At 67.1% G+C, this 12,019-nt stretch overlaps 1 protein-coding gene across 1 annotated transcript in view; it reads left to right on the forward strand.

The window, feature by feature from the left end:
- KIF1A (kinesin family member 1A) overlaps nucleotides 1–12,019 on the forward strand; it is an 89,961-nt gene that overhangs the window by 49,782 nt on the left and 28,160 nt on the right. Inside the window, exons 26-30 of the mRNA XM_067740003.1 lie at nucleotides 1,161–1,298; nucleotides 1,997–2,236; nucleotides 8,693–8,811; nucleotides 11,022–11,107; nucleotides 11,815–11,953. Coding sequence (XP_067596104.1) covers nucleotides 1,161–1,298; nucleotides 1,997–2,236; nucleotides 8,693–8,811; nucleotides 11,022–11,107; nucleotides 11,815–11,953 — 722 coding nt within the window. The remainder of the gene's footprint in view (nucleotides 1–1,160; nucleotides 1,299–1,996; nucleotides 2,237–8,692; nucleotides 8,812–11,021; nucleotides 11,108–11,814; nucleotides 11,954–12,019) is intronic.

Below are 12,019 nucleotides of genomic sequence, written 5' to 3' on the forward strand. Positions count from 1 at the left end.
GAGGCGCTGCAGGAAGCTGGGGGCTCCTCCACCTGGGGGGGTGGAGGAGGGCCGGGTGGGGGCCCCAGGGAGGCCGGCCAGGTGTCCTGGGAGGTGTCTGCCCTACGGCTCTACCTCAGGTCCCGCACGCTCACCGTGACGTGCGCCTGGCTCTTCCTGGGTGAAGGTGACAGGACGGCTCTTTGCCACTGAAGACAATTTTAATGCTGCTCAAGTGCCCCTAGAAACGAGAGGCGCGTGGGCACAGGGCCGTCCGGGGGCCAAGGAGGGAGAGGGGGGCCTTGCCACGGCCTCTGCGAGGTTTTCATGGGCAAAGCAGGGCAGGGTGAACAGTGAGGACCGGCTGGTCAGCATAACGCCTGCGGGCTTCGGGCCCGGGCTGTGCCCGGGTGATTTAGGGCTGGGGAGCCGGCTGGCGTGCAAGTCGGCTAAGGGGCGGGTGGTGGCCTGTGTGGAGGTGGGCTCACCCACAGGCTGTTCACTGTCGGGGCAGGCCCCAGAGATGTGGAAACGTCATGAGATGCAGAGAACGGAAAGCGTGGTCACGACGTGCTCACGCACGCAGACACGTTTATACGCGCTCCATTCCGCTCACACACCCTCACACGCAGACGCTTTCCCTTCTTATGAGGTCCCCGCCCCCGGCACACGCACTGACCCACGCGCATTCACAGACACGTGACTGCCTCTACCCCGTCCTCCTGGGCTGCCGTCTGCTCTTGGAGGGTGGATGTCCCCCACCACCCCACGTCCCTCCTGGTGCGCCTGAGCCCCCGAGGGAGACGTCTGCGTCTCTCCCACCACCGGCCGGTTTTCCGGGGGATAGCCTCTAAAACGCCTTGTTTCCTGTGTCTTCTCACAACTTGCCCTTTGACCCCCGAACTTCCGGGGCTCCGTGCCCCGACTCCCCATCCCGAGCGGGGCTGGTCCCCGACCCCACCCGGCTGACGTGCCGCGGCCATCACGGGGGCCGAGAGGAACGTGTGGCAAACTGCAAGCCCCTTGGCCACGGTCGGCTGACTCCGAGGACCCCAGAGGGTCCTCCTGTCAAGCCAGCTTGAGCCGTGGGTGACCCTGAGCAGGATGCTGTGGCCTGAGCCGTGCTGGGCCTGAGACCCCAGGATGCTCCCCCGGGGCCCACGCTGACCTCTGCCCTGCAGGCAGCGGCTGGACCTGATGCGGGAGATGTACGACCGGGCGGCCGAGGTGCCCTCCAGCGTCATCGAGGACTGTGACAACGTGGTGACTGGTGGAGACCCCTTCTACGACCGCTTCCCCTGGTTCCGGCTCGTGGGCAGGTAGGCGCCTCCTCCCCCCGGGCTGAGAGATTGAGAGAAGGTGGGGGGTAGCGCGGGGTTGGGCCCTGGCCCTGACACGAGGAGTGGGCCGGCCAGATGCCTTTCTCCATCCCGACTCCCCGGCCCTGGTCCTTCCTGGTCTGAGCCCCCTGGCCAGTCCTCTCCACACATCGGTGGGCCCTGGCCAGGGAGCGGGGTCTCAGCATCGCCACCCACCCCTGCTCCGGGACCATGGCCGTCAGGTGACACCTGTCCGTGTGTGTGAATGTGAGGCTTGGTCAGGCTTTCAGGTGGGGTGTGAGCGGGAGGCGGAGCCGTGTCCTCCCAGAGCTCAGAGTCCACGCCTAATGTCCCCAGCCTCCTGGTCCGGGGGGCTGCACCCGGCCCCTGCCCCCCACGGGGCAAGGTTCCTGAGGCCTCAGTGCGGCCAGGCTCCCGAGGCCCTCACCGGCCTCAGCCGCACCTGGTCGGGACCATACCTGCCGGTGCCCTCCGGAACCTTCCGGAGCTCTACACTGACCCCCGTGCGTTGTCTGCCCACGCCTGGGGACCGGGCACTTTGGCTCTCTTGCCTGTCGAGGCAGCATCCTCGACGGTCGTGTGTTTGGTTTGGGTTCTCCTCGGAAGCCCCTGCCCCGCCCCGTCCGCCCGCGAGGAGCTGGCGTTAACTTCTCTCTGTCTTGTCGCACTAACCCCAGTTCAGTCACCTCTGGCTGCAACAGCTACCCTCTTCTCAACACATGCATGAGCGAGCGCATGGCTGCTCTCACCCCCTCCCCCGCCTCCTCGAGCCCCGACTCCGACGCTGCCGAGCCTGCTGAGGAGCAGAGCGTGGGGGAGGAGGAGGACCTGGAGGACGACGTCTTTCCGGAGCGCATGCCGTGCGACGGCCGGGACCCGTTTTACGACCGGCCCCCCCTGTTCAGTGTAGTAGGAAGGTTGGTGAGGTCGAGGACAGCATGCTGGGAAGGAACCAGCTCTTTTGCACAGGAGCACTGCTGCGGGCACGATTTGACCGCCGTCAGGGCGCGGCCCCCGGCTAGCGGGGCCTCCCCAGGACAGGGCGTAAGGGGGCGCGGGGGTTCCTGGCCTTCCTGCAGGGGCCCCAGTGATGGAGGAGGGCAGGGTGCCCCGGGGCACGGGCTCCTCACTGGTGGGCCTGTTTCCGCAGAGAGGCCTCCGGGACTCGGGAAGAGCAACGCCCCTGCCCGTTCAGGGCCCGCGGGGGCATTCGGAAAGGCGGAGCCGTGCATCTTTGCGGCCCCCCCACCCCACCCCGGCCAGCGTGGCTTTCCCTCCCTCCACTGTTTTCCAGAAGAGATGGAGGGTCCTGGTCTGCTCCCAGTGCCCCTACCCTCTCTGTGGGGAGAGGGGCAGAAGCTGGAGCCGGCCGTGCCGGGGGGCAGGGAAGGAAGGGCAGGTGCCCGGGCAGTGGAAGGGCCTCCTTCTGAAGCCCTGGGTCCCGGGCAGCCCGGCCTCTCTCTGTCCCTCCTGACCCCCAGTGCCGGAGACGGTGCCAGTGGCCGTGTGCCCTCATGGGAAAGTGCCCTTTGCAGAGGAGCCCATGATTCAGTTTCCTGGACAGAGGAGAGAGGCCAAGTTCAGTGGGGGAGCGGGGGCCCCCCGCCCTGCAGGCAGGTTGGGCGTACCCAGTCCATCCTTATGTCTATGACCGTGGAGTGGAACGCAAGCAGGAAGGTGAAGGAAAGGCCTAGCAACCTAGCTGCAGTAGTAGGAAATTCAGCTCATGAAAATGGAATTTACGTATAGGCAAAGGTGTAAGATAGCTTTAACAGCACTCTTTAGGAGTTTCAGACTGCTTCCTTGGGCTAGACCGATGGAAGTGTTTGGAGGTCTTGACCTTGCAGCACCAGTACTGAAAGCTGAAGGCCGAGGCTGGTCCCCAGATAGCGGGGTTGCACTGGGAGCCCTTGGGTGCGGGTGGTGGAGTGAAGGCCCCACTGGTTCCTCCTGGAAGGAAGCAGGTTCTCAGCTGGCGCGTCATGGATTTATTCTGATTACTCTTCCCTGAGTGTGAGATGCTGGCCCACTGGACAAAACCGCGTGGCTCTCTCCGAGACGCCCCGGCTGGGTTCCTGCTCTGCTGAGCCCGAGGAGGAGGTGCGGCCCCAGGGCCAGCTGCACGCGGGCCTCTCAGAACGCCCGGCCGCTAGGGCCAGGGTGGCCGGGTGCCAGGCAGGCGTGGGGTCGGGGCACACGGGGGCGAGGACACCGGGAGAAACGGGGGTGGGCTCTCGCAGTCTCAGCCGGAAAGAGCTGGGTCCTTCCGACATTCCCCCCTCTGTGGATCTGGGATGTGACAAAACCACCAAGCCAAACCAAAGCCACGAGTGAGAGGCCAGCTCCCCACGGCGGGCGTCTGCGAGGGGTTCATCTGGAAACGTCCTGATCTTTTTGGTTTGGCGAGAATTGGCTTTTCCCGCGCAGCAGCTGTGCCGGCCCAGGCCCTGAGAAGGGCCCGCCCTTGGTCTCCTTCTCTCCCTCTGGTAGCCGCTGGCTCTCTCTCCAAGGCTTGAGCGAAATGGGGGCGCCCACTCTTGTCTCCCTTGGACAGGCTTCCCGGGCCCCAGCATGCGTCTGCACCTCACCAATCTCGTGGTTAGCGCTGCCCCACACTCAGCCCCGGCTCTGCCACCTCCTCTCTCTCCGGCGGGTCTCAGCCTGCTTCAAGGTGCCTCACCTCTGTGAACAGGGCCCCCGGCAGGGGCCTCCCCCGTCCTCAGCCGGGGCTCCTCACCCAAGTCCAGGGTCAGCCCCCCGGGGGGTCTCCCTCTGGCGGTCTGGGTGCCAGTGAACTGGGAGGTGAGATGGGCCAACCCAGGTGGAGGAAGTGGGCCTGGGGGCTCCGTTTTGCCCCATGATCCTCCCTGCTCAGACCGTGGCTTTCAGAAGGCGGGTGGGCTGCAGAGAGAGGAAGGCGAGGGGGTGACTGTCTGGGATGGAGGGTCCCGGGGAAGGGGGACTGGCGACCGCCCAAGGGACGTGTTCAGGACTGGGTGGGAAAGCACTGACCCGCCGTGTCTGCTCTGTGCCGTCTGGGCTGGCGAGGCTGGGCCCTCGGCTCCCAGCTGGGTGCGCTCTGTGTGCCGAGCCGCTCAGCCCGAATCGGCCCCCGCGAGGCTCCAAGCCACCCCGTGTGCGGGTAGGTGCGCCGTGGCCGGCAGGGCTCTCTGGACAGGGCTGGGTTGTTCTGGCCCAGGGTGGCGGGTGCTGACGCCAGGTTGTTTCCGGCACCTGGTGGGCAGTGAGGGGGAGGCCCAGCCTCTGCACCGTGGCCCCATCCCCTCAAGTTCTGGGGCTGCCGGGCGGGGTGGGCCTGGGGTCTTCCAGCCCCCGCCCCCTGCCCTCGAAGGTGGTGCTGCCAGCAGGGGCCGTGGCTGCTGGGCCCCCAGAGGTCCCTTGTGGCTGAGTGCACCCGTCACTATCACCAATCAGACAGGGACCGGGGCAGCAGGAAGGAGAGAGTATCCAGCGTGGCTTCTTTCTCTGCCTTTGGGAGCCGCAGCTGGATCTGCACGCGAGCCCACCTGGGCACCCGTGAGCGTGAGAGCCTTCCCACAGCCGGTGATGGGGTTCAGAGGGAGGGAGTGTGGCCGTGGATTCCAGGCGTGTTCTTCATTGTAAGGCCCTAACCTCCAGCCAAGGGCTCCCTCGAGGTCCCGGCCCTGCCGTTTTTCGATGCCAGGAGTACCCGGGCTTTCTTTCCCCTCTGACGCGAGGAAACCCTGAAAGATCAAGAGAGGCTAGATTTGCTTAGTTAATGAGCTGCATTAATTAAGCCGGTGGGGGGCGGGGCGTGGCGTCCGCACGGTTGGGAGCTGCACAGGAGCCGGCCTGTGGGGTCTCACGCCAGCTGGGGCTCTGCTGCCAGCAACTTCCTTAATGTCCTCGGGCCTCCGTCTTCACCTGTGAAATGGGGCAGGAATGGCGTATTTCACCAGCTCTACACGGCGTCTTAGCTCTCCGGCACCGTATTTGTGCCCCTAAGAAAGAAAGACGCAGCCAGTCCAGCTAAGATGCGCCGTTGGTGAGGGGGCCCTGGTCTCCGTGCTGGGATGTGAACGGAGGAGACGCGGGCGCACCTGCCGCCCGGGGTGCTGGGGGCTCCAGTGCCTCCCCCGTGAGCTTGGAGGGACAGGCACATATGGTTTCTTCACTGGAGTTTTCAGTCTCGTGGGCTGCCAGTGGGATTGTTTGAGCCTCAGGACACGAGGGGCGCAGCCCCCTCTGATGTGTGGGACCCTGGCGTCTGTGCCCACGGGTGGGCCACGTGGTAGAAAGCGCCCCCTGGGAGACCACGGTAGGTTTGTGGAGCGGTGAGGCCCTGGGGGGGGAGCCAGGAGGGGGCCCGCCTGCCATGGCCTTCGCCTATGACCTGGGCTGCGTCCGGTGCCTGCCTCAGTTTACTTCTGTGCAGTGCCTCAGACTCCCTTTGGCCTGGCCTTTGCGGACTCAAAAAGGGGGAGGGGTAGCTCCTGCCCCTCCGTTACTGCCCCTCAGGGGCGGTCCTGGGTCGCCTCCAGGGTTCTGTAAGTGGCCTTCTGGGAGCTTGAAGTCCCTGTGGAATTGCCCCCTGGCCCTTTCAGGAAGGCAGCCCTGGGCGGGCCGGGGGCTTTGAGGCGGCCCTGAGCCTGGCTTCCCCTCCTGGCCAGGTGGCCCTGGACAGCCCTTAAACTCTCCCTCGGGCAAGCTGTGCTGATTAGGCACCCCTGTGCCTGGCACCATGCCCTCACCTAGCCCACAACCAGAGGTGTCCCCGCCTTCCCCGAGGGTCCTCCTGTGGGTTCCCTGCAGGCTGCGGGTGGAGTGGGCAGGCCGCGGCCCCTCCCTCCGGCTGTGCCTGGGGCTTCTGGGAGCCTCCCGACACCCGGCTTTCTGCAGCGGGCAGTGCCCCGGGGAAGGGGTCCTGCCCTGGGGAAGAGGCCCTCCACCTGCTGGAGGGTGGGTGCTGACTTGGCCCTGCAGCTTGGGGCTGTCCTGCCCAGCTCCCTAAGCTGTCTCAGGCAGGGTGGGGTGGCTGGGCGGTGCCCCAACCCAGGGTACAGGCCTCCAGGTGCAGGGGCAGAGCAGGGTCTGCACCTCCTCCCACAGCCTGAGTCCTGGGCCCCCTCCGTTTCCCCTTCTGGACCTCATGACTTTGCTCATTTCATGGTAGCCCCCCTCCCACTCCCAATGTCAATCAAAGGCCCTTGGCCAGGAGCCCGGGTGTCCGGCGAGGGAAGGCCACCACCGTCCCGTCCCGAGGTGGGTGCTGGATGAGGCCAGCAGCCCACCCCGGCCATCCCCTGCCCGCTGGTGCCCTCTGCTGCTGTGGCCTCAATGTCCTCTTGGGACCAGGGCCGGGGCTCACCTTAGTGGGTGGTCGGGGCAATGGAGCCCCAGGCCCCCACCAACCCCGCGATGGGCAGATGCGCCCCCACCATCTGTCTACACCGTGCCCCCGAAGAGTTCGTGGGAGGAAGGGGCACTGTGCTGGGGAAGAGGGGCTTCTTCTAGCCCCAGGAGGGTGGCCCAGGTGGCAGCACACCCTCCCCTGACGGGGGCCTGCCTTGGCCTGTGGGCGCCCAGAAAGCGAAAAGCAGTCAACAGAGATGGGCCACGAGTGAATTCAGACAGACAGGGAGAGCCGCGCAGAAGGCGGCCTGGACGCGGAGATGGGAGCCGCTGGGGGCAGTGGCAGGAGCAGGGAGATGGGCGCCGGGGGCCAGAGCGGGGCTGAGCGGGCGGGTGGGGCTGCCGCAGGGGCTCAGGTGCCTCTTGGATGCAAAGAGCTTGGGGGCCACGGCGGGTGCGGGTCTGGTCGCGCCTCAAGTCCCCTCTGGCGGCTGTGGAGGCCGTGAAGGAAGCGGGTGGGAGGCCAGGGGTGATGGGCTGGGTGGCGGATTTCAGAGAGAGTTTTGAGGTAGAGCTGATGCATCTGAGATAAAAGCCAGGACGGTGCTCAGATTTCCGACCTCCTGCGGGGGGAGGGTGGCGGGAAGACACGGAGCCCACCTGAGAAGGGACACCAGGGCCTGGAATCAGGGCCCCTGGGGAAGAGCCCCTCCCCGTGCCTCTCACCACAGGGGGTCCAGAGTGGGGACCCTGGAGCTCTCAGTGTGGGGCGACATCAGTGGCTCAGCCTGGGCGAGGGGCAGGGTGCCTGGGATGACACGCCTCTCCTCCTGTCCTCCCAGCTCCGTCCTCCCCCCGCCACTGGCCATGCACCAGGTGCCAGCGCCCACCTGGCCAGCAGACTCCCACCTCCCCTCCACTGTCCTCCCTGCTGCTCTCACCTCTGTTCCCACCTTCCCCCATCCCTGACTGAGGCCCTGGGCCTCCCTCACCCCTCCTTCTGCACTTCCTCCCCAGCGCCTCCCACCCTCTTCTGTCCAAATCCTGCCCAAGCCGTGCCCCTCCCCCGGGACCACCACCCCGGACCCCCAGCCCAGCGAGCTCAGGGCTGCCGAGGTCTGCTCCTCGGGGCTGGAGGGGAGGGCAGAGCAGGGTGGGAGGCAAGGGTGACCCCCGAAAGGAGGGTGCCCCGAATGGTGAGGAGCTGTGCTCACAGCAGCCGGCCCACCCGGCGGGGCAGCACAGGCTCTTCCAGGGACCCCCCTGTCCTCCTGGCTGCCCGTGTGACTCCCACTCGTTGGCCGGCTCGGGGAGAGGGGCACCGCCAGGGTGACGTGGCCTCTGTCCCGCCTGTGCTGGCACTAGGTGGGTGCACAGCTGAGCTGCACAGGAGAGGGTGGCTCTGGGCACCCTGGGAGCTGGTGGGGCCGTGCCAGGCAGTGCCACGGTTTCTGGGGTGTCCCTCAGGGCTCAGCCGGACCCCTGGGCCCCGGTGAGGGGGAGGTGCCCTGGCTTTACTGACATCATGGAGCTCCGACCCGCCGTGTTCCTGGAGGGGCCCAGAGGGAATCGTGAGGCGTATTCCGTCGTGGGGTCCGTGAGCAAGCGTCAGGGGCCACTGGGAAACGGGTGGGGAGACAGGGGCGGGGGGGGACATCAGCACCAGCGTGAGGGTCGTAGGTCAGCGAGGCGGGTCCCAGGTCCTCCTCCTTGAAGCAGGCTGAAACCTCCCTCCTCGGCTGTTCTCTGCTCAGGCCGCGGGCTTCGCCCCGGCCCACCCCCTCACCACAGCCTCTGCTCCCGCCGGCGCCCGTGCCCCCCGTCCCTGCGCCTCCTCCCGTCTCCTCTGCGGCCGAGGACCCCTCCCCTCCCCGCCCAGCGCAGTGCCCCGCCTGCCCGCCCGCCCTGCTGCTTGCCGCCCTGGCTGCCCGCTTCGCTCTGCTTTGCAGTGTTGTGTCGTGAGCCCGGGCCGTGCAGCCGCTGCCGCCTGTCACAGCGCACAGCGGGCTGGTCCTGACCGTGGCCCCTACCTCCCCCAGGGCCTTCGTGTACCTGAGCAACCTGCTGTACCCCGTGCCCCTGGTGCACCGTGTGGCCATCGTCAGCGAGAAGGGCGAGGTGAAGGGCTTTCTCCGCGTGGCCGTCCAGGCCATCTCAGGTGCGTGCGGGGCGGCCCGGGCTGGCTCTGTCCCTTCACCGATGGGGCCCCTGGGTGGGGAGACCTCTGCGGGCCTCGCATGGTGGTCCGCGTGCATCCAGCCCCACCCAGGCCCCCGGCCTCCTCTGTTTCTCCCTGTGGGAGAAGCCCCTGCTGCCCGGCTCCTGGCTCTAGCTTCCTGGACTCTTCCTGGTCGGCTGGGGCCCCCGGGGCTGTGCAGGCCGAGCCCAGGGCTGTCTGAGCCCACTCCGGCTCGGGCCTGCCACCAGGCAGCCCCAGGTGGACCCACGGAGCCAGCCTGGCGCAGAGGTGCCCCCCGCCACACCCCCTCCACCGCCATCTCTGCCCCAGGGCAGGCGCACAGACTTGCAGCCCTTAGCTCCGGCCCTGCCCACTGCAGCCCCCAAGCCTTTCCTGACTCCCCAGCATTGCCCGCTTTGGACCCCTTGACCTCTCATGTGCTGGCCTGTGTCCTCAGAGGCCATGAACACCCCCTCCACCGTGGGCCTGGCGATACAGCCCCTCTCACTGCAGAGGCAGACACCCTCGCCCTGCCTAGTCACCTTCCCAGCACCCCCTCCTGGCCGTGGGCAGCCACACAGGCCTTTGAGCCTGGGTTTGCTGCCTTGAGAATGGCGTCCGCTTTGAAGCTTCCTAGAGGCAGGAGTGCGGAGAGGTCACTGGAGAACACAGACGTGGGCGCGCTCGGCCAGAGGGCCTGGTGCTCGCACCGTAACGGCCGTTCCTCCCTTCTCTGCCCTCGGGCCCCCGGGGCCTCCACGGGACTCTCTTTCCTCTACACGTCTCAGCAGCCCAGGCACCTTGGGGCCAGAACGGGGCAGGACAGAGTGTGTGGCAGCGGAGTGTCTCCAGGCTGAGACAGGGAGGCTCGGAGTGTGAGCAACCTGGGTGGCCTGTGCTCCCACTGGCCAGCTCACGCAACCCCACTCTGGATGTCTGGTCCCCCGTCGCCAAATTCTCACTACCCCGTCATTCCAGGTGCTCTTTCCGCACCTCCCAGTCATGTCACCATGGTGCCGAGGCCCCTGGGGACCCAGCTGAGAAGGGGGAGCCTGGGCTCGGGGGAGGGTGGCTCTAGGTGACAGGGATGCTGGGAGCATCTAGCGCCACCTCATGCCCCGGGGCACGCTGCCCCCGCAGCCTCCGGGGGCCTGTCCTCCCTGGGCTCTCCCTGGGCCCTTCCTGACCCGCTCAGCCCTGGTGAGTGGGTCCCCCTGAGCCGGCTGCCTTATAGGTCGACGGTCTGTGCTCGGGCCACACCTAGCGTCCCCTGTCTAGTGGCTGTGGTGGAGGAGAGGGAACGTTACAAAGCCACAGGGTGTTGTTTCACGGTCTCAGAAGCCACACCTGCCCCCGCCCTCGACCATGGCAGGGGTCGACTGATCCAGCCTCCCAGCACGGAGCCCGGCTGTGCACAGGCCCTGGGCCGGCCCTGGGTGATGGTGGGACAGAGCCACGGCCCCTCGGGCAACCAGGGTGGAGAGCACGGTGGTGTTAACACCCCGACAAGGCCGCGGAACAGAGGGTTGGAGCCCCCTGGGGTCTGTGAAGTCTGCTGGGGTGGCATCTAGCCAGAGTGGCTGGACTTGGGGGCCAGGGAGTCTGTGGGAAGTCAGATCTGGGGTCCTTTAGGCAGCAGGAGGAGGGTTTTGTCCCAAGCACAGTGGGGAACCCCAAACGCTGTGAAGGACGGGGTGTGAGAGCGTGTGGGGCACTGAGTGTCCAGATGGGTGACGGTGGCGGCAGAGGGACAGGTGCGATTCCCAGAGGAAGCCAGGAGGACCTGGTGGGGCAGGCCCTGCTGAGGGGGAGGTAGGGTCCGGAGGACCCCTGGGTTCTGCTGGAGCATCTGAGTCTGGGCCAGGGCAGGTGGGGGCAGGCGGGCGGGGCTGGGGGGGAGAGGGGCAGGGGTTGAAGATTTTGTTCTGAAAATGTGGAGTTCGCGGGCCCGTCAGAGCAGGCCGTGCTGAGGACGTGGCTGCCTCTGGGCCCCGGGCTAGCACAGGCTGGGGGTCAGTGTGCCCAGGACGGCGCCCTCATTCTTCCAGAGCCAGTTGACGGTGTCGGGGTTCCCCCCAAAGTGGGTCAAAGCCCGTCCTGGTTCCCGTGCCCTCCCCTCACCGGGCAGCTCTGCCACTCCCACCGGGGGGCCAGCTGGGCCCTGACCACCTGCTCCGTTCCCGTTTCAGCCGACGAAGAGGCCCCTGATTACGGCTCCGGCGTCCGCCAGTCGGGAACCGCCAAAATCTCTTTTGACGACCAGCATTTTGAGAAGGTAGCGTGCAGGGGTGGTGCAGCCATGGGCGCCACTGGACGGGCCTCTGGCCTGTCCTCAGCACTCCGGGCCTCACTCGGAGGAAGGGCAGACGGTGTCTCCCTCCCAGGGCTCCCATCTGTGCTCTCAGGCGAGAGGGCGGAGGAGGGGGTCCCGCTCGGTGCCCCCCCGGAGCGGGCAGCTCCTCCTCTCTCCTCTAGGCCCCTTCCTAACCTGACACCACCCAGCCACCCACCGCCCCACCCTGAACCTCAGTGCTTCTGAGGCCTTGGGCCCAGAGCCCCCCAGCGATCGCGGTCCCTATCGGAGGGGTCGTCAGTGCTGGGGATGCACAGGAGGGGCAGAGGGCATCAGGCAGAGAGTGCGGAGGACGAGAGGACGAGGCAGCAGAGGCTATGGGGGGGCCTGGCCAGGGCCCTGAAAGCCAATGGGAGAGTCTCACTGCGTCCTGCCCACAGTGGGGAGGAGCTGCGGGAGGGGTACTGGCTGGGGAGAGGGGACAGAACTTAAGGCCAGAGACCGCTTCCCACCTTCCTTTCCCACTTGGTAGGCTAATATAGGCCGTGACAGCATGAGAGACAGGCCTGGGGAGGTGGGTGCCTGCCCACGGCAGGGTAGTCCTGGAACGAGGCTCCCGGGGTCCTCGACGCCGCTCTAGTGGCCGCACCCAGGCCGGCTCTGTCTGACTGTGTCCCCTGCCCACACAGTTCCAGTCCGAGTCCTGCCCCGTGGTGGGGATGTCCCGCTCGGGGACCTCCCAGGAGGAGCTGCGGATCGTGGAGGGCCAGGGCCAGGGTGCTGACGCGGGGCCCTCGGCCGATGAGGTCAACAACAACACCTGCTCAGGTGGGTCCCCGCGGCTGCTGGGACAGGCTCTGGGACACGGCCCAACCCCGCGAGGGCCTGGAACTC

This window comes from Pseudorca crassidens, chromosome 6, assembly GCF_039906515.1.
Source record: "Pseudorca crassidens isolate mPseCra1 chromosome 6, mPseCra1.hap1, whole genome shotgun sequence".
NCBI classification, from domain to species: Eukaryota; Metazoa; Chordata; class Mammalia; order Artiodactyla; family Delphinidae; genus Pseudorca; species Pseudorca crassidens.